The sequence below is a fragment of the Crinia signifera genome, chromosome 8, assembly GCF_055691185.1.
Source record: "Crinia signifera chromosome 8, ASM5569118v1, whole genome shotgun sequence".
NCBI lineage: Eukaryota > Metazoa > Chordata > Amphibia > Anura > Myobatrachidae > Crinia > Crinia signifera.
The window spans coordinates 169,155,899-169,181,031 of NC_139224.1; the positions used below are offsets into that span (position 1 = coordinate 169,155,899).

At 49.8% G+C, this 25,133-nt stretch overlaps 1 protein-coding gene and 1 long non-coding RNA gene across 2 annotated transcripts in view; one reads left to right on the forward strand and one right to left on the reverse strand.

Moving 5' to 3' along the window:
* The first annotated feature begins 208 nt into the window (after window positions 1–208).
* CTH (cystathionine gamma-lyase) lies at window positions 209–24,230 on the forward strand. Its single transcript, XM_083157750.1, has 12 exons — window positions 209–419; window positions 2,260–2,341; window positions 2,672–2,767; window positions 4,704–4,813; window positions 5,920–6,051; window positions 6,651–6,708; window positions 9,332–9,409; window positions 15,849–16,001; window positions 17,731–17,852; window positions 18,055–18,107; window positions 21,816–21,954; window positions 23,951–24,230. The coding sequence occupies exons 1-12, from the start codon at window positions 246–248 to the stop codon at window positions 24,014–24,016; spliced, it is 1,263 nt and encodes a 420-aa protein (XP_083013876.1). The 5' UTR covers window positions 209–245; the 3' UTR covers window positions 24,017–24,230.
* The window catches only part of LOC146026784 (uncharacterized), a 149,325-nt gene continuing 134,159 nt past the window's right edge, over window positions 9,968–25,133 (reverse strand). The window contains exon 3 of the long non-coding RNA XR_014454541.1: window positions 9,968–10,361. This is a non-coding gene — a long non-coding RNA (uncharacterized LOC146026784). The remainder of the gene's footprint in view (window positions 10,362–25,133) is intronic.

Sequence of the window (25,133 nt, forward strand, 5' to 3'; positions counted from 1 at the left end):
AATTCCTGTACATGACACTTTTCTGTGGTTAGACCACGTGTGTATTGTTCCTATACATACCGTATTACATCATATAAAGACCGTGTCTCCCCCGCCCCCCGCCCCTGCAGTAGGTGGGGCGGCAGCCCCGCCCATATAGCCGTACGCCCCCGGCTGCAGCCAATCCCGGGAGGGCGCTGCCCAGGCTCTGCCCATATAGCCGGATCTCCAGTCCGCACAGCGCAGCGCATACACCTTGCAGCAGCATGCAGAGCAACGGGCACCAGTGCCCCACGCAGGGCTTCCTGGAGGGGTTCCGGCACTTCGCAACCGAGGCCATCCACACGGGGCAGGAGCCGGAGCAGTGGACCTCCCGGGCGGTGGTGCCCCCCATCTCCCTCTCCACCACCTTCAAGCAGCACGGACCGGGGGAGCATGCGGTGAGTGAGTGCAAGCTCTGCGGCCAAACGTCCTGCAGAACCTCATCTAACCTCAATATTCCCCTCCCTCCTCCTCAGGTCTCCCCAATCTGGGATATGCTACCTGCCGAACCAGGTTACCCCCAACCCCCCACCCCCCTCTATTCTCATCCTACAGACCCCCCCCCCTCATCAATTTGGGACACCTTTGCTTGTACTGCCACTGTAGCACCTGCTGGTTTGTGAACAGGGGGTTCTGCAGACCCTCATTCCCCCTCCTCATACCCCCCCACCCCATCCTCCTGGTCTATGCTGTCAGGTACCATAACTGTATCAGTTCGTACCTGGTTCTGCAGCAGCTTCACAGCCCCCCCCCCCCCCCCCCCCCCCCCCTCTGCCCCACTACCCCTCATTCTGAAGCCCCCCTCATCCCCCTGGGCTCTCCGATCTATGACGTGCTGTCACTCTATTAATTTGTAATCAGGAGGTTCTGCATTAACTGCTCAGACCCCTCATCCTACAGCCCCCTCTTCCCACTCTAGGACATACTACCTGGTATTACCACTGTGTCAGCTGCTAATCAGGAGGTTCTGCAGCAGCTGTATCCCCCCCCCCATATTGTGTACAGCTGCACGTGCGGGGGACCGTACAGGCCCCAGCAGCTTCCAGCCCCCTCTGCAGACCCTGCCATGCATCTGTATAATCCGGGTACCGTCTGATGTAACATTGCATGAGACTCCCAGCTATCTGCTTAGTCACTGGTGATCAGCACTTCCCAGGCGCTCAGTGTATTTATATAGGGGCTGATGTCAGGCTGCTGTATACACTGCTCAGCTGCAGATAGCCACCGTGCACTGATCCTAGCTGATCCGGGAGGCTCCTAGCAAGTCCCATGTGTGGGGAATTGCTTCACACTCCCGGACTTGGCAGTGTCAGCAGTTGCTACACTCCTGATGTTATACTATAGCCCTAAGCCAAGTATTTGCTGTAATGCTGCCATATACCTGCACGTGTCCCTGGAGCAGCCTTGCGCTAATCAGTGACGTGCCATTGGTTAATCTGTACTTGGACATGTGCCCAAGGTCCGAAGTTGAACTTGATTAAGTCTCCGTAATAACAGGAATATACCACAGTGAAGAGGCTCAGGTGACCTGCCCTCACCTCCCCCCCCAGGTTTACGGTCTTGCAATCGCAGGAAAAGTGCCCAAATTGCAGTGAATTGCCCCAGTGTATGGGGGCCTTTAGTGTCATGTGTGATAGTGTTGCATTACTGTAGCGTTTAAGCGCTGGTGCAGGATGAGGCATCCCCTGATTAATGAGTATAATTATAAACATTATCGCTGTGGAGATCATAGATTGCAGAGGCCACGTGTAGCATCGCCGTCCCCACACAGGACGCACCTGAGATGACACCTGCCCTCTTACCCTTTCGGTGTACAGGTCATGCAGATAAGTGATCGCTGCCAACTGCACAAAGGGTAAAATGCTTTTATGCCTGTATACCACCATAGAGACCCATTCATTGGCTGGAGCACAGGAAGACAACAAACTCAGATGCTTCCAATTGTACCCTCGCCACCGGGATATTCCAGAGTGGGCTCCATGGAACAAGTGTAGGGGAAGGCATGCTGACGTGGGTCATTTCCATCCTAGGACAGCGGGGGTGGGGGCTTGATGTCACAGTTTGCATTGAGGCCCTCAAAACCGCCATAATACATAACACGAATTCTAAAGGCTTTATCACGTCCCTCAAAGACACAGATTTTCCTCCTGATCCTACAGTAAATGGGCTTTGCATAAGAACGGTGATGTTGCGGTTAATGACTCGGAGCTAGGATGCTAACGATCTTTCTTCTTTCAGGGCTATGAATACAGTCGAAGCGGGAACCCGACCAGAGACTGCCTGGAGAAAGCCGTCGCTGCTCTTGATGGCGCCAAATACTGTAAGACCCCAAAGTTGGTTAAACGCCTGATTTACCCGTCCTCTGTCTGCTTCCTAGATGACCCTTAGATAAGCCATTGGCCTCGGAGGCACTGACCGCAGTTCCCGTAGAATTCTATGGGTCTGTGATCGGCCTGCATGCATCAAGCTCGGGAACGTAGCCTTCTGGGGGACTGTGCCTGCAAGCCAATGCTGTCCGAAGGCTTTGTATGCAAAAAATCCCCAGAGAGGGATCAAAAAGATCCTTCTCCATTCCTCAAAGCTTGTGTAGCCCACTATCGCTTAGGAGTCTGGAAGTGACGTTAATGTGTAACATCTGTGTCCTCTCTAGGTTTGGCCTTTGCTTCTGGCTTGGCTGCCACCCTCAATATCGCCCATCTCCTGAAGGCCGGTGATGAGATCATCTGCACCACAGACGTCTATGGAGGTGAGTACGGGCTCCGTTCTCCATCAAACCGCTTTTTCCTTACACGCTGCTCAATCAGATGCTTACTAATACATGATCCCGTTCCTCGACAAGTCAGCTTTTGTGGAAAGGGGGTGGGGCCTCCTCAGTGTAGGGGCGTGGCCAGCAGGACGCTCCTGAGCAAATTACCATGTCACTCCTGCAAGGGGGAGCGTAGATCCATCCACTATTAAATATATAATCGCGCCCCTGGGTCACAGATAGAATCTATTTATTATAAATCAATGGGGTCTGATTTCTACCTGATGACAATAACATGGGGCTGATCAGCCGGGGCCTGTGACCACTTGTTACTCCATAAGGTACAATAAGTAACTTATTGGTGACAGCATTTCTCAGCAGCGGTGTTTGTGAAACTAACACCTTGCAGGTTAATGACGGTTGTGGCGTTCCCTTAAATATTGTGGGGGTTATTTAGACTTCTGATTATCCAGAGACTACGCAGGCGCAAGGCCGTCCTGTGATAAAATCCTACCTACTTATTTTTATTTTTTTTGGCTGTATGCAAATTGATTGACCGGAAGTTGGCATTTGTGGGTGGTAGCTGTCCGTTTTCTGGGAGTGTCACCGAAGATGATGCCCAGGCGTTTTCAGGGAAGTAGTATGAGGTTAACTCCGCCCCCGATCAGCCTGATTCTATCACAGCCGCTGAGTAGGTCCTGGGCTACGCACACACTGCACACACTGGGGAATCATTACATGGTGAGCGGCTGTTATCTGGGAGTGTCAGGTAATACGCAGGTGTGGCCAGGTGTGTGACGGGAAGTCGTGTGATGTCAGCTCCGCCCAGTGGCGGAACTACCGTGGGTGCAGTTGCTATGGGGCCCGGCGGCTGGGGGGCCAGGGCCCCATGGACAGCAAGCAAGCATTCCCCCTGCACCGTGATCGCCAATATAATGCCTTCAGAGAGCCGCCATGTCTGCCATTAAGCAGGGCTTGCCTGTGCTGGGCTGGCCGGGGGAGAATCCAGGCAGAGGAGGACGTCGCCGACGTGCACTTTGACCCGCGAGATGTAGCGTCATCATCTTGTGAGGCTGCTGCTGCTTGTATCAGCCCTGGGCCCGGCCGTGCGGATTACAATGTCCTGCTTGTATTCGCTCCGGGGCACGATGCTTTGTGGGGGGGAGGGGGGAGACTCCGGAATGGGGTTCTCTCACGTTCCCTGCCTGGAGTGTACCAGACTGACGCACATGCAGGACGCTGCCAGCCTGCCACAAAGGAATCTGGATCCATCATCCAGATCTGGCTGCCTGTTACAGTGACCGCACACCCTGGGGAATCATTACATGGTGAGCGGCTGTTATCTGGGAGTGTCAGGGATAATGCAGGCGTGGCCAGGTGTGTGAGGGGAAGTCATGTGACGTCAGCTCCGCCCCCGATCAGCCTGATTCTATCGCAGCCGCTGAGTAAGTCCTGGGCTACACACACTGCACACACTGGGAATCATTACATGGTGAGCGGCTGCAAATTGATTTACAGGGACTCGCTAATCCGGCTAATTTTGCAAGCAATCTGCAGGCTTGCATGGGGCAAGATTTCCTTCTAGCAGGGCGGCGTATATCTGATCGCAGGGTTTTGACTTTTATCTGAGCAGTGATCAAGTCTGAATAACCCCCTGTGGTTGATCTGCAGATTGTAGTAGTGAGCTGTCGCTCGGGGGCGGATGCTGCTCGCTGTCGCTCAGGGGCCGGATGCTGCTCGGGGGGCGGATGCTGCTCGCTGTCACTCAGGGGCCCGGATGCTGCTCGCTGTCGCTCGGGGGCGGATGCTGCTCGGGGGGGCAGATGCTGCTCGGGGGGGCGGATGCTGGTCGCTGTTGCTCAGGGGGCGGATGCTGCTCTCTGTCCTCGCTGTTGCTCAGTGGCAGATGCTACTTGCTGTCCTCTCTCTCTGACAGGCACAAACAGATATTTTAGGACAATTGCAACAGAAATGGGCCTGAAAGTGAGTTTTGTGAACTGCTCCGACCTAAAATGTTTGGAAGCTGCAATCACCTCCAATACCAAGGTAAATGCGAGTCTGGATAAATGTCTGTGTATGACGTAAGCACGGTGACACAGGGTGCAAGTCCTCGTCCAGTTCTCCCACAGCCCCCACTGGGCACTTCTGACCTCCCCTTGGTGCCTGACAGTGTGTCTGTGGGTGTTCCTGTTATGTTCCTGGCACCTTCTGTTAAGTGGAAATGGACAATTATAAGGACCCTGGGCGCACAAGGCAAACATGAGAAGGTATTTATTGAGGATAAAAAAACAAATGTAAAATATAGACAGGATAAAAGACTGTGAGAAGGGTGATCCCTTACCCAGTTGGGCGATGGAGCCTAGGATGGTATTTGCAGAGTGTACCTGGGATGTCAACACACCCCGCAAGGCTCCAAAGATTAAGCTGGGCTGGGTCCTGGTCACTGGGCCAACACGTTTCGAGCCGCTGAGGGCTCTTTTTACGGCCAAGAGACTTCTCTTCAGACTAGCATATTCATAGTAAGAAAGGGACCTCCCTGGAAGAAGTTCCACCGGTGTCCCACAGATGCTGTGTTCTCCTTCTCCTGCAGCAGTTCGGTGCTTAAAGTGGAAGAATGGTGGGACACCGGAAGTACGGTGGAATGACTTCTGGGGGGTCCTTTACATTTTTGCCGCATTTTTTTTTAACTATAAATATGGAAGCTTGAAGAGCAGTCTCTAAGAAGCCTTGAAAAAGAGCCCCCTGAATCTGCCTTGCATCGAGAAAAATGCGACCACGAGGGCGTAGGGATGTGGTGTTGAATATCTAGGTGCTTTTGTGAGCTTCCACTAAGACCATTAAAAACAAAATCTGGTAATAGGATCTTGACCCAGCAGACATCGCTGCCTACATCTTCAGGTCATTTGCTAGAGACGGGGACATAAAACCAGAGATTGCAGGGATTAAAGCTACTGTGACCTCACTGGCCCCACCTTTTGTGTTGGAATCCCCACAATGCACAGCTTTTCCTAACCACTCCTCTTCTTCCTTTTTTTTCTCAGATATATTATGACCAGTTTTAATAAACAATCATCATTTTGAATAACAGTGTATAATCTCTAATCTATCTACTGTATATGATACAAATGTCTCTCTGATTTATTTTCTTACAGCTGGTGTGGATCGAAACCCCAACAAACCCCACGCTAACAGTTATTGACATTAAGGGGTGCGCCGACATCGCTCACAAGCATAAAGATATTATCCTAGCTGTTGATAACACCTTTATGTCGGCATATTTCCAAGTAAGTGAATAGTTTTTCCTAAAGTTAAAATGGCAACACTATATAAATTTTTGAGATGGAACGTGACTCAGAGGGTGATGGGAGCAATCGGTGGACTAGAGAGGCAGTGGGACACTGGGGAGGCAGAAATTGGGAGAGAGGTCGTGGCATGGAGAGGCAGGTGGTGACCTAGGGAGCGGCAGTGGGTGATGAGGATAGCAGGGTGATTAGGTAGAGTGGGTGACAGCAGGTGTGGCAGAGGAAGGCAGTGGGTCACTGGAATGCAGAAGATGACCAAAGGTAACTCGGATGGAGTAGGCAGTAGCAAAGGGTGATTACAAAGTGACAGAGGAAGTGAGATCAGGAGTGGATGAAGGGTTACTGGGTGGCAGAGGGTGATGCCACTATGGGGTCATGACTGATATGAATTTTATGTATACTTTTTTTTTTTTTTCAAACCTTTTGCCGGATTAGGTTCTGCATCAGTTTAGTATTCATGGCTGAATGTGACGCTTTTGTAGAAATATTTGAACATATAAATTTCTGAAGCATCCATTATGAAGACAATATGTGGTGACTCCTGCGTGCATTCCTTTATTTGTGGCCCATGTCTATTTCAGCGCCCGCTAGCCCTCGGGGCGGACATCTGTATGTATTCTGCAACCAAGTATATGAACGGTAAGTAGCCCTGCTGCAGTTGGCATTCTATGACCAGTGGAACACATACAAGGAGTAGGCCGCAATAGCCACTAACCTCACCCATTAAACAACCATGTTGCCGTCCAGTCACCACCTGTCACTTACACCAGCAGCTGTGCGGGCCTAAGAGGAAATCTATTACACAGCGCAGGGAAACAGCTTGGTGTCTGTTCTAGTGTGGAACGCGTCGCCCGGTCAGTCCAGGATCTGGTATAGATGCTGGATGCATAATGAACGTAACTCATAATGAGCATAGGAGGAAGAGTTGTGTGCCAGCGTGGAACGCATCCCTTGTGACCCGGTGTGACCCCCCCCCCCCTGCCTGGGGCGCTCTGGTGCCTTGCACTGGCACTGGGTTCAGGGACGCCTGTGTGTCTTCACCTAGCCAGGTTTTAGCTGAATTTGGGGATTTTGCTTCCCCTTCCTGAGGCAAGCAAAACAAAATCCCAGATAAACCCAATCCTAATGCAACTGGACTTTGGTTGGGCCCAGTAATTACTTTGGACCAAAAAACAAACTTGGAGACACCATGAGGTAAAATTACTAAAATGGGAGTTCTATTAAAGATGGGATGTTGCCCATAGCAACCAATCAGGTTACGCTTATTTATTTAGCACCTTCTAATAGATCCTGTTTGGTTGCTAGGGGCAACATCCCATCTTCAATAGAAGGTACTTGTGTATTTTGGCGGCGCCCACGATGAGGATCGCGTCCATCGTGTGTGAAAAATCGGGTCCATCGCGTCATGTGCATTAACATGGCACACGACACGACCGACGCGATGGACGCGATTTCTCCATAGGCTTCAATGTTAAAATATTTAAACATTGAAATCGTGTCGGTCGCGTCGGTCTTGTGCCATTATAATGGCACAAGATAAGATGGACTTGATAAAGTCCATTTTACATGGAATAAAATGGGAAATGGGCCAATATGGCCCATTTCTCATTGTATATGTCCCCGTCATGTCCAAATATAACTGCCCCCCCATTGTGAGCGTCACCCCAGTATTGACGTCAACCCGAAGCGTGGCGAGCGCAGCGAGCCCGCGAGGGGCGGCGGTGCGCGTCCTCCGACCTTTTCATACCCCCACTATCCACGTCGGCGTGGAGTTGAGAATAGAATAGTGTGGCGAGCGCAGCGAGCCACCGAGCCCGAAGCATGGCGAGCGCAGCGGACACCTGTGGGGACGCGGATACCTGTGAAGGTATCCGCGTCCCCTCGCGGGGCTCGCTGCGCTCGCTGCGCTCGCCACGCTTCGGGCTCGGTGGCTCGCTGCGCTCGCCACACTATTCTATTCTCAACTCCACGCCGACGTGGATAGTAGGGGTATGAAAAGGTCGTAGGACGCGTACCGCCGCCCCTCGCGGGCTCGCTACGCTCGCCACGCTTCGGGTTGGCGTCAATACTGGGGTGCCGCTGACAATGGGGGCCATTTATATTTGGACATGACGGGGCCATATACAATGAGAAATGGGCCATATTGGCCCATTTCCCATTGTTTTCTATGTTAGATGGACTTTATCAACTACATTTGATCTTGTGCCATTATAATGGCACAAGTCCGACGCGACCGACAGTATTTCAATGTTTAAATATTTTAACATTGAAGCCTATGGAGAAATCGTGTCGGGTCGCGTCGTGTGCCTTAACTTTAAGGCACACGACGCGACGCGATGGACCCGATTTCTCCATCGGGTTCAATGTTAAAAATATTTTAACATTGAAGCCTATGGAGAAATCGCGTCGTGTGCCTTAAAGTTAAGGCACACGATGCCCGCGACGGGCGCCGCCAAAATACACAAGTACCCAATAGAATTCCCATCTTAGTAAATTTACCTCCGTGTCTCAAAGTTTGGTTTTGGTCCAATTTTATCCCAAACTAGCCAAAATCCCATATTTGGGGCTAGGCATAAGGTGCCCATACACTAGGGCGACTTCTCCGAGGGGAGAAGTTGCCCACAACCCTTCCCCTCGAACCAGCAGGACTGCATACTACATACTATGCAGTCATTTTGCATATGACATATCATATGCTGCTCCAGCCAAGCCTGCCGAAAGGCTTGGCGATGCAAGAAATCTATCCCACAGTAGGTGTGATCTTCAGCCTCTGATGCAAAGTGCACAGGACCAGGCATTACATCGGACCTGATGTCAAACACATGCAATTCGGTCACTTTTCATCCTATTTCTCACAGGAATTGGGTGAAAAGTGACCAACTCACAGTGGAATCACCCTCGTGTGTGTGGGCACCATTTTATTCATTAACTGGTTCATCATCTCTGATATCCTCAAGCAGATAGGAGACCTGGACTTCCAGTCTGCTTCCCTCATTTTCCCGGTTACTAGAAACCTACAGCATGCAGGCAGCCATCTTTGTGGGCTACCTGTGAATATGTAGCTTGAGGTACAAAGTTTCTGCATGACTGGAAATGTTGAAGACCACAAAATGGCCGCCCTGTGCTCTCTAGGAGACTGGTGGGGATTCTAAGCAGATGAAAGGGAATGAACTGGAAGTTTATAACTTTTTCTATTTTGTTAAACTTTGCGTCTGGGGCTTCCTTGTTTGAGAGATTGCTAATTAAGTTCTGTGCGTTTCAGGCCACAGCGATGTTGTCATGGGCTTGGTTTCCGTCAACTGTGACCAACTGTACGAGAGGCTTAAATTCCTTCAGAACGGTGAGTTTGGCTGTAATTGGTTGTCCTACTAGCCCGTACCCTCATTTACCAGCCGTATTTTCAACCCTGTAGTTTGTTTTGTATTCATATTGATGAATATGGGGTAGATGGCGAGAGATAAAGTACCAGGCAATTGGCCCCCAACTGTCATTTTCAAACCACTGTATATTTCCCCTGTCCAATGCTTGATGCATCTTGCAGGCACCCCTGCCTGGATGATGGACTTCTTATAGAAAATGTAATGGCACCCCACACCTCCCCAACTTTTACAATTGTAGAATAGGGACACTAGAAACAGGGGCGTGGCATATGCAAATGAGGGTACATCTTATGCAAATTGGGCCACGCCCCATTTTCGGGCACTGCGTCTATTCTGTCAGATTGGGGGGGTGCTTCCAACTGCCCCCCCGCGCATCGGGACACTGCCTGCCGCAGGAGGGACGTGGGAACGTCCCCAAAACCGGGACGTTACCGCGTTTAGCTGGACAGTTGGTATGGCACCCGTTAATCATGTCTCATGCCAAATAAATCTTTTGTTGGCTAAGGAGACTGGACTTGTACCTGCACATTCTGTGCTACAGGTGGCGCTGTGTCACTGGAGTGTGGATATTCCAGCCGTACAAGCCTTGGTCGTGCTCCTATTCATAACTATCAATCTGTATAGCAGCAGGGTTCCCTGTGCAGAAATCGCCGGTACAGCTGTGTATATAGCGGAATATTTATAGCCGGTTCTGGACGGAGAAGTGGGGGGACATGTTCGTTTTCAGCAGGGTTGTCAAATACAGATAAACCCTTTTTAAGTAGAAAATGAACTGTGTAATAGAAAGGAATCTCTGCTCCGTCTCCTACACAACTTCCTTCTAGAAGAATGGAAACTTGCTTCCTTGTCAGTACTAGTTCCTGGATGGGCTGAATAGAGACGTGGTTCCCATCCACAGGAAGAGGGATTTACCTGACGGTAGAATGAAAATAGAATATAGAAAATAAAAATAGACCAGATAGAATGGACAAAATAGAAAATTGGTAGCAGCGTTTGGAGATATTTAAATAAATCAAAGTTAAAAATTGAAAGGGAATTGGACTGATTTTACATATGAATGACTTAATAAAGAACAATAAAGCAGGGTTGCCGACCTTTCCGGAAGTCTCCCCAAAATCGGGTCCCCCTCCTGGCCCCCCGGATGGGTGAGCAACCCTCCCGGATTCAGGGGGGACCCCCGCTGTCCCCCGGATCGTGGCATTTAAATGCCGCAATCCTTGGGTCTCATAGGAGGGGGCGGAGCTAAAACGGCACAATCGCGTCATTTTAGCCCCGCCCCCTCCACGTAGATCCGTGAATTCACTGGTTTAACATCATGGGGCGGGGCTTAGTGGTGTCACTCTTAAACCCCGCCCCCTGAGCGGCTGCTGAAACTCTCCTCTCCGGGCATCTCCCGGAGAGGAGAATAATAGTCAGCAACCCTGCAATAGATTTAAATCTAAATAAAAATGGAAATACAAATACAATTATGTAACCAACCTATTACCTTTGAAGAGTTGCTAGCAGGTATGTGTATTATAGAAGTTTGATTTTGCTCAATTTATAGAATGTCCATTCCTATATGTGCTCCAGTAGGTGCATAAATGGGGGCCAGGCAGGGGTTACGGTCGTATTATCGACCACACTTAGGTCAATATTCATTAGGTCGACACCGTTGGGTCGATAGGCAGCAAGGTTGACATGGATGAAGGTGGACAGGTGTCTAGGTCGACATGGGTTTTTTGAGCCGACATGTGCCGACAGGCGGTATTTCATGCCCTACCATCCCTACCATCCACTAGGGCATGGTGGGAGAATAAAATAGTGTGCCTGAGGGGCTGTGGTTGACTTCCAACTGTGTCAACATTCAGGTTAAAAACCAGTGAAAAAACCCATGTTGACCTAGAACCCTGTTGACCTTGCTACCTGTTGACCCAACAGTGTCAACCTAAGTATGGTCGATAAAACGATCCACACCCCCAGGCAGCTGGGATAAGAATTACCGTCCACGTTGGGTGTAGTTGAAGGCTCTTGGTTACCTCCCTTTCTCAACGGGCAACTGGTATAGAAACTCCTTCCAGTGCAGCATATGGGGTGGGATGAGCAGGAAACACCAGGCTGGGTGGCAGACTCCCGTTTCGGCAAGTGTAGGCATCTATAAATGGAAGCATCTGGAGCTGGTCCGGGTAGTTCATAGCAAGGGCAAAGTGGGCAGTAGGCCACTGACGCGTTTCACCGTGTCAAACGGCTTTAACAAAGGTAGCTGTATGCTGTGCCTTGGAGAGGTCGGCTGTATAATGTGTACCCACTAGGTCAGTGGTTCTCAAACTCGGATTTCCAACCACAATTCTCAAGCTCCATAACAATCCAGGTTTTAATGCCACACTTGAGCACATGTGACTTAAAGTATTTTTTGATTTAACATCTGTGTTCAAGCATGGCTATGCCTAGAGCCTGGACTCTTATGCTGGGTACGCACTTTCCGATATATCGCTGGTCTGTCGGCCAGTATGTCTTTGAACATTGTCGTACAGACATAGGCTATTCACTGTTGCTCTTTAGGCCGGGATGTATGATTATTGCGACATTGCTTTGCAAATTTATCGCAATGCCACTAATCGCATATGTGTTAATATATGCTATTAGTACCGCAAAGGGCAGCTCTTGTGGAAAGAGTGGCCCTTTCCGAAGCATCCAGCGCCGGCTGAGTGTCCCCATGGGTCTCTGACCTCCTGCACCCAAAAGGGGGAAGTTAGTGTTGCTAGGGAGAAAGAGGTCAGTGGGTCCGGGCAGTACAGCAGAAGGCTGGCCGGGCAACGGGATGCGAAAAAGAAGCACATAGGCTTTGTCGCGGACCCACTGGTAGCCTGCTCCGATACATCAATCTGAGCAGCTCTGGCCGTGACTGGGGTTCACTTTGGACACTCGGGTCCCCTCTTTGAGGTACACTGCCACCAGCCAAAACCTGATTTTAGCGCTTGAAACTGCGCAAGGAGTGGCTGGGCTCGCACCTGACCAATCAATGCAGTATAAAAATGGTAATGTTGTAGCGTTCTTTTCTGAGGCGAAGTCCTAAGAACATAGAATCAGAAACTGGAAATATGTATTATTTATTCCTAGAAATACTACAGAGCTTTAAGTGATAAAAATGGTTACAAGATAGTATAATTTTAAAAGCACACACAAGATAAATGCAATTTCAGAAATAAAAGGGTATAAAAGAAATGACAGAACTGTATCTTACACGTAAATACAAATTCTGGCGTGGGGGGGGGTCGCCAAAAGAAATCCATGGTCGCTTCGATGCTGATCCCCAAGAAGTACAGTGACCTATTTGCCAAAAGGAAAAGTTATACTTGCAGACTCCCTCATCCCTCCTACTCTTGGGATTTGACCCTTTCCATGCTGACTAGGGAATGTCCATAGATATGGGACCTTTCACATGAAGAATTTGTCTGCTGTTCCAAAGGGATTGAAAACTGGCAGGCTTCACTGATAAGAGGTCTAACTGGGTGGGGGAGACTGTCCTCTCTTCTGGGCCATGGTTTATGAGGGGTCTCAGATCTTTTCTGGCATCCTACCTTCAAAGGATTCCTACAGATGGTCAATCTGAGGGAATACAGACCTCAAACTCCCAGGGTCACCTACAGTTTACCCACATAATACAAGACCTGTCCTGATTCCAAACATAATAATCACAGGAGACAGAGAGACATCCTTCTCTCTGGGCTACCTCTCACCCGCCTCGCACCTCTCCAAACCATTCTTAACGCTGCTGCTAGGCTCATCTTCCTCTCCCGCTGCTCTACCCCCGCCTCCCCCCTCTGTCTATCTCTTCACTGGCTCCCCATTCCTTTCCGAGTTCTCTTTAAACTCCTCACCACCACCTACAAGGCTCTCTCCTCCACCGCTCCTTACCGCTCTTCACTGATCTCTATCCACACTCCCTCCCGTCCTCTTCGCTCCATCGCTGACCGCCGACTGACCTCTCACCTAATCACCTCCTCCCACTTCCGTGTCCAAGACTTCTCTCGCGCTGCCCCCCTGCACTGGAACAACCTCCCGCCACCCATCAGGCTTTCTGATTCCCTTACCTCCTTCAAGCGCTCCCTCAAAACCCACTTTTTTCGACTAGCCTATCCCTCCTCCTAACCTCTTTTGCTCCTCCTATCCTGCCTCCGTTCCCATCTGTTCCTACTTATCCTATTGTATTTCGTTCGTCCACCCACCTATTTTTAGTCTGGTAACTCTTATGAGTAGGGCCCTCCTTCCTCACGTACTCACCCTACCTCTTTACCTCACCTGTGCTCCTGTCCTGTTCTTCCCTTCCTCTACTTCATCTTCAGTCTCCTCGACAATTTCGACACCTACTTCAGAACTGATGCTGATTTTAGTTCTACCAGCTATACCCCTATTTATACTGTATTTTTCAACACACCCTGTACGTTACCTTGTCATTTGTTTTTTGTTTGCTATGTGCGGCGCTGCAGACACTTTGCGGCGCCTTATAAATAAACGTACTACTACTTTACAAACAATATCAGACATACATTGATCTCACATAATAATAATAATAATAATAATAATAGGAGGCATACTTTAATTTTATCGATCACCTGATCTGATCGTTTCAGGCTTCTATAGAGTAACTCCCAAAAATGCGTCAGTCAGCGATTTGATACATTCGAAAATGCAGTGAAAACGGGGTTCTTACCACATTTTTCGTTTGGTATATCGACGTGACTGTGGTGTTCTGCAATTGCAATGCAAACTTCTCTGCTCCGGGAAGGCTGTTAGCAGAGCGTCAGAATGTTTCTCACACTAGATAAACGGCATAATGACCCCATTAATGCTCCTTGTGGGAAAATAACATTGCTATTGTTATGGATTTTGGAACCAGATCGTACTTACAGTAACCCTCCTGTATTCCCCTCATGCTCTGAATTGCATAGAAATTACCTTTCACCCTCTACCAAAGAGCCGTGATGGGTTACTAAATGACCAAATGGTGATTGTGGTTCTACGCTTTCATCAGTCATGTGACACCAAGCAGTCAGCCGCAAAGTCACGTCACACCCAGAAATGTTCTCATCAACTGGTGGGGTGAATTGGGAACATTCGGTGGGCACATTATAGTAGTAATAGTTACCAGCCTGTCAGAATGACGCGACCACATAACAGTGACATCGCTGGGGGCTGTGTGTTCCAGAACAGACATCCAGGTGCCGTCTAGTGGTCTCTGGCATACATAACACTTGAATGCCTCCCATAGAGGTGAGGAGCTGCTTTAGCCTTTTATGTAGGATATTCTTTCTAACAGGGCACCTTCGCTGTTTCCATTGCAAAAACATCCACATCATTCTCTGTTCCCTTAGAGGTCCCATAGATCCCTCCTCATCCCTCACTTATACCCTTTTACACCAAAATCCCGGATCCGACCCGGTATTTGGAACACAGTTCCAAGCCAGGTCTCATCAGGGATTTTGGTACATTCACACTGCGGTGCCGATCCCAGTGTAAACGGGGGTGGCGCTTGGAGATTACATCATCTCCTCCAAGCGTCGGGACCACTGATCGTCGCACTGGGGGCAAGCCCAGCACCAAGGTAAGCTGCTGGACTGTCCCCAGCCCCCGTCTGCACAGGACCGCAGCGTCCCCCCCTGTCCGACCTCCATGTGCGCCCCCATTGCTGTAAACGGGAGCCGGGTACCCTGGTCCTGCCAGTGTTCTACCCAGGTCCTGACCAGGGTAGACGTACTGTGTTAAAGTATACGGGTTAACCCCTTTTACACCGCCATTGACCCGGGTCCGCAAGGGAAAAACGGGCTTTTGTGGCGGTGTACAAGGGGTTTTACTGTGTAATGCAACTCTATTTAATTTGCACTACTGTGCATATTTCAGCTTAATAAAACAGGGCCTGATAAAAGCCATAGAATTGTGTTTGAGGTAGGTATATATGTCCAAGGCGTCTGTCCTATGAATTTAAAACCCCAGGAACAGATCGGTTTTACTTGCATGGGTGTTCTAAAAGCCTATCCGCCAGGACAGGAAGGGGAAAATAACTAAGATGGGAGTTCTATCAAAGATTGGATGTTGCCCATAGCAACCAATCAAAGTCTACTTATTTATTTAGCACCTTCTAGAACCGGCATAGCACACTATGGCCCTCCAGCTGTTGTGAAACTACAAGTCCCATCATGCCTTGCCACAGTTTTGCTATTAGGGAATGGTAAAATTATGGCAAAGCATGCTGGGATATGTAGTTTTGCAAAAGCTGAAGAATTGCCCCAGGAGACTATACAAGGAACGTGCAGATTTTACAGCGGTTCTAGAGTACAGCATGCACCTGGGCAAACAAGTGGGTGCATCCGCGTCCATAGAGATGCAAGTGATCCTTACAGAGCTCTGTCTGTGTTCCAGCTCTCGGCGCCATTCCATCTCCGTTCGATAGTTATCTCTGCAATCGGGGACTGAAGACTTTAGCCCTCCGCATGAAGCAGCATTTCCACAACGCACTGGCGGTGGCCATGTACCTGGAGAAGGATCCTCGGGTTGACAAAGTCATTTTTCCAGGTGAGACATCCGCAAATGCGTAATGTCACTCTAGAGACCTCTGCGACTGGGTGATGACAGTAGGGCGTCCTGATCATTTATAGACTTTGTGTTTTACGGTTTAGTGCCGGCAATATTGGAGTAGCGCTGCTCCGCTAATGCAGATATAAACCTGGAATACAGCAGAAGCTATATAAAATCCAGGGAATCCTTTTAATTGAGGTAGCGGGGTTGTGGTTGTAGGTGCTATAAACCCCCAAACTAAACCTTAGAGCAGGGGTTGCCAATGCCCGTTCTCAGGGTCTACTAACAGGTAACGCCGAATGCACAACACTGCCCACCCCCCGGCGCCCGCAGGGATGTGAACGGATGTTTGCTCGTAGTTGGGCAAATACACGGCATGCGCTGACGTCATCCATCCACCCGCCCCGAAGACAGGCAGGGGAACACCTGCCCAGCATTTCTATGGGCGAGACCAGCATTTCTTTTGGGGCTATGCGCATGTGCAGTGGCCCACTATCGCCCGTGGAGCCGAATTCGGACCTGTGCAAAATGGTCTGAATCGATCCCTTAGTTCTGGGCTTGCCAAACCAGTCATTGAGAAATACCAAAAGGTTGCATGTCCCAGACACCTAACTGCTGCACAGGTGCAGTCATTACTGTCACTTATCCCGCCTAGCTGCTGCTCAGGTGCAGTCATTACTGTCACGTATCCCGCCTAGCTGCTGCACAGGTGCAGTCATTACTGTCACGTATCCCGCCTAGCTGCTGCACAGGTGGTCATTACTTCCACGTATCCCGCCTAGCTGCTGCTCAGGTGCAGTCATTACTGCCACGTATCCCGCCTAGCTGCTGCACAGGTGCAGTCATTACTGTCACGTTTCCCGCCTAGCTGCTGCTCAGGCGCAGTCATTACTGCCACGTTTCCCGCCTAGCTGCTGCACAGGCGCAGTCATTACTGTCACGTATCCCGCCTAGCTGCTGCACAGGTGCAGTCATTACTGCCACGTATCCCGCCTAGCTGCTGCACAGGTGCAGTCATTACTGCCACGTTTCCCGCCTAGCTGCTGCACAGGTGCAGTCATTACTGCCACGTTTCCCGCCTAGCTGCTGCACAGGTGCAGTCATTACTGCCACGTATCCCGCCTAGCTGCTGCACAGGTGCAGTCATTACTGCCACGTATCCCGCCTAGCTGCTGCACAGGTGCAGTCATTACTGCCACGTTTCCCACCTAGCTGCTGCACAGGTGCAGTCAGTACTGCCACGTATCCCGCCTAGCTGCTGCACAGGTGCAGTCATTACTGTCACGTATCCCGCCTAGCTGCTGCTCAGGTGCAGTCATTACTGTCACGTTTCCCGCCTAGCTGCTGCACAGGTGCAGTCATTACTGCCACGTTTCCCGCCTAGCTGCTGCACAGGTGCAGTCATTACTGCCACGTTTCCCGCCTAGCTGCTGCACATGCGCAGTCATTACTGCCACGTTTCCCGCCTAGCTGCTGCTCAGGTGCAGTCATTACTGCCGCGTTTCCCGCCTAGCTGCTGCACAGGTGCAGTCATTACTGCCGCGTTTACCGCCTAGCTGCTGCACAGGTGCAGTCGTTACTGCCACGTTTCCCGCCTAGCTGCTGCTCAGGTGCAGTCATTACTGTCACGTTTCCCGCCTAGCTGCTGCACAGGTGCAGTCATTACTGCCACGTTTCCCGCCTAGCTGCTGCACAGGTGCAGTCATTACTAAATACTTTGTTTCAGGTCTGCCGTCGCACCCACAATATGAGCTCACCAAGCGGCAGTGCACCGGAGTCACTGGGATGGTTACCTTCTACATTAAAGGTGGTTTGGAAGAAGCCAAGACCTTCCTGAAGAGCCTGAAGGTAAATAATGTGGGGTACAGGGGTGGCCACGTTACCGTTCTACCTATCCCATGTATGTCACGGCTGGTGCGAGCAGGTGAAGCCATGGTGGAATGGAATCCCTCAGTTACTGTAGATGTGCTGGTCTGTTGCTTCCTAGGCTGTGATGCTGGGGGACAGGTGCTATAAATCGGGCCTTAATCTGATTTTCTCGTTTCCACAGCTGTTGACGCTCGCTGAAAGCCTTGGGGGATATGAAAGTCTGGCTGAGCATCCGTAAGTACATGGCATTATTATTGCGTCTTTGGGGATTCTTCACTATAATGGTGAACCCCTGTAGTGTAACCCATAGCAACCAACTATGGACTACATGTCCACACAGATGAGGGAAGCCAAATATCTTCATGTGCACTGAATGAAATGGAGCAAACCGTGGTGAGAGCTAAAGTAGCCACCAACCGGCTTTCTAGCACCACTTGGAACATGAGTGAAGGCTGATTGGTTGAGGTGATAAAGTTGAGACATTGCCCAGAGCAACCAGTCTGTCATGTATCTACCACAGTCTTACCATCTCCATTAAGCCCAGGTACACACCAGGTTATAAGACGGGTTGAACCCGGGTGCCCGCTGTATGATGGGTAACCCTGGTTTAACCCTTCTTATAACCTAGATCGAGTTGCTCAGCGGTTCGACCCTGGTCCATGCATGGGACACGGTCACTAGCGCTATGAAGTTGACATACATTGAGTTGACCCCTGAAGGTCGACACCTGACATAGGTTGGCGTGGCTAAGGTTGACAGGGTCGGAAGGTCAACACAAGCATTAGGTCGACAATCAAAATGTTGACACAAGTTTTTCACGGTTTTTGTTGGGTCGACTTGTTCCGACAGGCGGTATTTCATACCCTACCATCCACTACGGGTGGAGGGAGATTATAATAGTGGGCCGAGCGCAGCATGGCGAGGGGGCGCGGTACACTTCGATGGTGTCCATGTCGACATTCGGGACAAAAACCTGTGAAAACCTCCTGTCGACCCAAAGTATGTCGATCTTCATTCAGTCGACCCATACATCACCATCCTGGCAATATCCCGTGTCCGAGGTGCAATGTGAAAGCGGTATTACTGTTTGGGGTCCCTAAGGCCACTGATCGGGGAGAATGGACGTGGGAGCATTATACAAATGGCTGCTTCCAGCGGTTCTACAATGCGCAGGTCGGGATCTGTTGCGCTGCACCCGGTATCTCGTTTCCGACCTTACTGACCTCTCAGGACCCCACACAGAGCGCAGGGTGTACGGAGGCGCACTTATCCGATAATCGCTCTGTTGGGTCGCTGGCTTTATCGAATCTCAAGCATTAGTGTTCCTTCTAGGAATTGGGGCGGGCAGGGCGCCGCTGCACAGGGGCAGCTTAAGGGGGGCGGACCGGGCCACCGACGTCACTGTTGGGGGCGGTCCCTGGCTGCCGCCATCATGAAAAGGGGCGGGCCCGGCCACCGACATTGTTGAAGGGGGCAGCCCCGGCCCTACTGAAGGCTCTGCTAGAGGGGCAGGGCGCATTTTGCCCTTTAAAAAACAGCCTAGCGGGAACACTAGTGATGGTGATTATTATTTATTTAATTATTGTCCTGTGTGTATTGTGCATCCCTGATCAGTCAGCTGCTACAAGGTTGCGTCATTGTCCCTTTTCGTTACGGTGTTAAATGCGCCACTTTTTATATTGGTAAACATTGGTACTTGGGGCCGATTGTGCAGCTCTGCGCATGTGTAGGGCCGCTGTACAAACACCTTCGGCGACTAGCCTGATCGTCCATGCGTCCACATGGGGAGGGGGGCGGTATCAGGGGAACGCCCAGCGGGTGTCCTCATGAAAACACTCGCGTTCCCCCTGGGAACGCGGGTGGGCCGATGCCTGCCGGGGGCGAGCGGCTGACGTCTCAAACCGCCAGCACCCGCCCCCTCTTCGGAGGACACTGGCGGTAATAAAAGTAAATTCAACCATCGAATAATTTCTGACCCCCCCCCTACGGGATGCGTTCGCTGCTTAGCAAGCCTTACTGAATCACCCCTGAAGCTGCAGATTGGCGTGTAGGTCATTTCCTGTTCTGTTTGGGGTCTATTTTACCCTGTGAGATTGGCACAGAATGCCCGGGTCATGCGGCATCTTATGATTTCTGTACGGAGGGGAGAAGGCTGCTGAAAGATGTAGATTTTTCTTTGAAGTGTACAAAAAATACTTTGACATGTTCAAGAGCCGCGCAGACCATCGCTTTGTGTGCGACCGAGGCTCCTGCTAATCAGATAATATAATCATCTGGCCCGGTGCCTGCTGCCGCATGCTGCCCGCCTCGCTGGCAATCAGGGCAGAGTATTCCCATTATTATACAATTATTTGTCCTCCGTATGTAAGGAACATCACAATCCACTTTGCGAGAACTCTAACTAATTACCGTCCTCCTTACGTGAGGCCGCAATTGATTAATGAGCATTTATACAGAGCTGGCATCGGTTCTACACTGAAGACTTAAATCCGCTTCTCCATTCTGGAGTTCTGCATTGAATACCTGGAAATTACAGATATGCAGGGAAGGGTACTCCGCGTAATTACCAGCCTGCGGTCCATGCGAGTACAATCACTCTAGATGAAGCACCTTCGGGGTCAGTTATAGGGTGGAGATGTTGCCCATAGCAACCAATAAGCTTTGCGGTACCAATTTTTAAGTGCATTATATAAAATGCTAGTTAGAAGCTGATTGGATGACTTTCCACTTCATTTTCCCACTGCTTGATAGATCATCCGCCTTAATTACAGACTTTATAGGGGGTATATAGAAAATACCCCTTTGTCAGAACGTGGGTCACTACATCTACAGTAAAAAGATAGACTGTTGGTAGATCAAAGGGTCATTGTATAGGTAGACAATAGCGGTCAATGGGTACAAAAGGTGTGTGTGTGTGTGTGTGTGTGTGTGTTTTGTCCCCAAACAAAAATGAACCACACCATGTGTGTTGGTAGACGGGATGGGCAAACTGGTTCTAATCTGCCTTCAAATTCTATGTTGACGGGGTCAAAAGGAAGCCATGAAAATGATATCACAAACACCAGTCTATATATTGGTGTTATTTTGCACGTTTAACCATAATTGGTCCATGTTAGCGCACTTCTCTCAGGATATTTTTGCTCACCACGGTTCCTAGACACAAGCTTCTCTTCCCAATCGTAGTCCATGTAGACTTGCGTCAACCATTGTCATATAAACCTCTTCACCCTCTCGACCTATTGACTTTACATTATTTTTTTACTGCAGATTAACCGAATCTACATCTTATGTCGCATGTTTGACATAAATGATATTTGCTATGATTACCGGTTGCTTCAATGAACTTGCTCTGATACATGACTCATTAACTTTTACTGCAGGGCTACAAGCCACGTAGACCAATTAGTGATACTTGTAGTTTATACACGCTAATTGCCATTGAGAACAGTGGATGCTTCTGGCCCACAATGCTGCAGTAATATTATTTATTAGCGGTTTCTTATATAGCACCGCAAATATTGTTGTGCTTTACGATTGGAAATGGCAATAAAACAAATGGTCATTAGGTTGACATGGGTTTAGGTTGACAGGGTCATTAGGTCGAAACATGCATTATGTTGATTTGGCCAAGGTTGACATGGAGTTTTTCACTTCTTTTTTTTTCTAGCCGACATGTACCAATAGGCGGTATTTGATGCCCTACCATCTTCAGTCATGTCAACCTTGATGCATGTTGACCTTGCTCTTGTCGACCCGATGACCCATACCCCAAACTGGGTTTGTGATACAGAGGGTCAAATAGGTAGGAGGGCCCTGCTTGCAAGCTTACCCTCTACTAGATTTGGTAGGCCCAGGTGTTTGGTTAGAGGATCTGAGAGCCGGTACCTAGAACATCCCCCTGGCAGAGATTTGGTAGTAAAATGGGCCTTATGTCTTGTGTAGTGCGATTATGACCCACGCATCGGTGCCGGAAGCGGACAGGGTTCTCCTGAACATCAGTGACAGCCTCATCCGCCTTTCCATTGGCCTAGAAGACACAGAGGATATTCTAGAGGATTTGGACCAAGCATTGTGTGTTGTGGTGAGTATTGCAGAGGGTGATTCACAAGGGCGGGGGGGGGGGGGGGGGGGGGGGGGGGGGGGGGGGGGGGGGGCGGCGGCAAACTTCTACCACTGTGGACATGGACAAAACCATGTGCACTGCAGGTGGGGCAGATGTTACTTGTGCAGAGAGAGTTAGATTTGGGTGGGGTTTTACTTCAAAGTAAGATCTATATTGCAATGTAAAAATAAAGCAGTCAGTATTTTCCCTGCACAGAAACAAAATAACTCACCCAAATCTAATTCTCTCTGCACATTTTACATCTGCCCCCCTGCAGTGCACATGGTTTTGTCCATCTAAGAAGGATTTTGTCAGAAAGTGTGAACTAGAATAAGGCCCAATGTGTCACATAGTTTATAAGGTTGGACCACTTCTGGGCAAACAGGACCCGCAGCCAAATTTGACCATTTGCTCTTTTTCCAGTGAAGCTTTCGGACTTGGATCTTTTGTAAGTGCTCATATGGAATCGATGAGCCACAAACTTCTATTATTCGCAGGGGCAGTTTTAGGGGTTACAATATTATTATGGGGGCACCTGCTCCACCCATCTTTGATTCTGGCAAGACTCCGCCCCTTCAAGTAGCCTTTGGTAGATGAAAGAGCCACCTCTCCTGGGCTCCTGAAACTCCTCTGATGCATCATGGGAATGTAGTCTAATAACCGCGCCTGAATTGGGGCACAGGAAAGCTCTGTGACGGGGACACTTCTCTGCTGCCCCCAGCTAGCGGCGTCCCTAGGCACATGCCTATTAGGAGATCCTGCACTGATTATTGGGTAACGGGCAAGACAAGGGATACACTGTGTTCTAGAAGACTTTAGGACGGGAGCCTCAAATTGCAAAACACTCTGATGTTTTTCTACTATGCCACATTTGCATATATAGTGATGTGACGGAACATTTGCATAAATGTTCCGCCGAGTATGAAATACGTCTCTTGGTATTTGGGACAGACGAGCAGATAAAACACTTTATAATATTATCCGCAGCCAGTTGTCATTGCCCGTGGATGTACCATCTTGTTTACCTCCGCAGTACGCCGTATGATTGCCCATAGAAATGTAGGAAATTGTAATAATGAATAAATTGCGAGGTACGGCAGGCTTGGAGGCGGCATTGGCAAACTCCCCGGAATAATCTCAGATGGTGCCAATGATGATATACATGCTGCCTGTTCATGCCCGCTCCGAAATCCCTCTAGACCAGGCATATCCAAAATATGGTCCTCCAGCTGTTGTGAAACTACTAGTCCCATCATGCATTGCCACCGTTTTGCTATTAGGGAATGCTAACACTAGGGCAAGGCATGCTGGGATGTGTAGTTCCACAACAGCGGGAGGGCCACAGTTTGGACATGCCTGCACTAGAGCAGTGTTTGAGCGCGGTGCCCAGGTACCACCGAGTGCATGGCCTCCATTGGGGGCGGGTGCTGTCGTCATGTGATGTCATTTGCCTGTCCCTGCAAGCCACTGACACACCTGCACTTGCCAGAGTGCGCTCAGTGTTTTTGTGGACACACCCATAAAACTCTGGCCAGTCCCCTGTGTCCGCAACCTGCCCGCCTACCATCCATCCATCCATCCATCCATCCATCCTGATGCGAGAGTCCCGGCGAGTGTGATATTTGCAGAACATGTTCGTGGGTGAAATAACGCGATCACGTCATTTAAACCCTGCTCCCCGCATTGCAATGCATAAAATACCAGCATTGCACGGTGGGGGGTGTGGCTAAATGACACAATCGCTCTAGCCACGCCCCTAAACTGTTCATCACTGTCGTGGCTTTGCCCCCGCCCCTTCCCCCCCCCCCCCCTGCCATACTGAGCTGGCTGCCCTCTCCTGGAGACGGCAGCCAGAAAGTCGGCAACCATGAGATATCTGTTTTTTTAAAAGGTTTGTGCGAAATCTCCTCTCTTGGCGCTTTTGCTGTTGGAGATATTTTGTGTGTATTTGAACAATTTCCATCTTATTTTACAGCACCCGCATCTGATTAACCCCACAAAGGTCAAGGACGTGTTGGAGCAGTTGAAGGGCAATTGTTAGAACGATGTCCTCAGTCTGTTACTTTCTAAGTAAAGTGTGATCCGTCACTGGGCACAGAAGTGTCCTCTTTTTAAAAAATTTCTAAATTATGAAAAACAAACCAATACAATGCCGAAACACATTGAAGATCTGGATCTTTGACATGTGGATCAGTGTGCTCGCCTCTCCTCCGATGGGGCTATACTGCAATAAACCTCATACTGTCTTTGTATAACCTGCTTGTTTCACCTTTATACAACCAACACGAACAAGGATACAGAGGAACAGGCCGGCTTATCCTGTTTATCCTGTTTTATCTCACGACTGGTAGCGAAAAGTAGTAGTAGGTTTATTTATAAGGCGCCACAAAGTGTCCGCAGCGCCGTACATAGCAAACAAAAAACAAATTACAAGGTAACCTACAGGGTGTGTTGATAAAATACAGCATAAATAGGGGTATAGCTGGTAGAACTAAGATCAGCATCAGTTCAGAAGTAGGTGTCGAAATTGTCGAGGACACTGAAGATGAAGTAGAGGAAGGGAAGAACAGGGCAGGAGCACAGGTGAGGTAAAGAGGTAGGGTGAGTACGTGAGGAAGGAGGACCCTATTCATAAGAGTTAACATACTAAAAATAGGTGGGTGGACAAACGAAAAACAATAGGATAAGTAGGAACGGATGGAGGGGTAGGGTAGGCAGGATAGGAGGAGTGAAAGAGGTTAGGAGGAGGAGAGATAGGCTAGTCGGAAGAAGTGGGTTTTGAGGGAGCGCTTGAAGGAGGTAAGGGAATCAGAAAGCCTGATGGGTGGCGGGAGGTTGTTCCAGTGCAGGGGGGCAGCGCGAGAGAAGTCTTGGACACGGGAGGAGGTGATTAGGTGAGAGGTCAGGTGGCGGTCGGCAGCAGAGCGAAGAGGATGGGAGGGAGTGTGGATAGAGATCAGTGAAGAGAGGTAAGGAGCGGTGGAGGAGGAGAGAGCCTTTTAGGTGGTGGTGAGGAGTTTAAAGAGAACTCGGAAAGGAATGGGGAGCCAGTGAAGAGATAGACAGAGGGGGGAGGCGGAGGTAGAGCGGCGGGAGAGGAAGATGAGCCTAGCAGTGGCGTTAAGAATGGATTCGAGAGGGGCGAAGCGGGCGAGAGG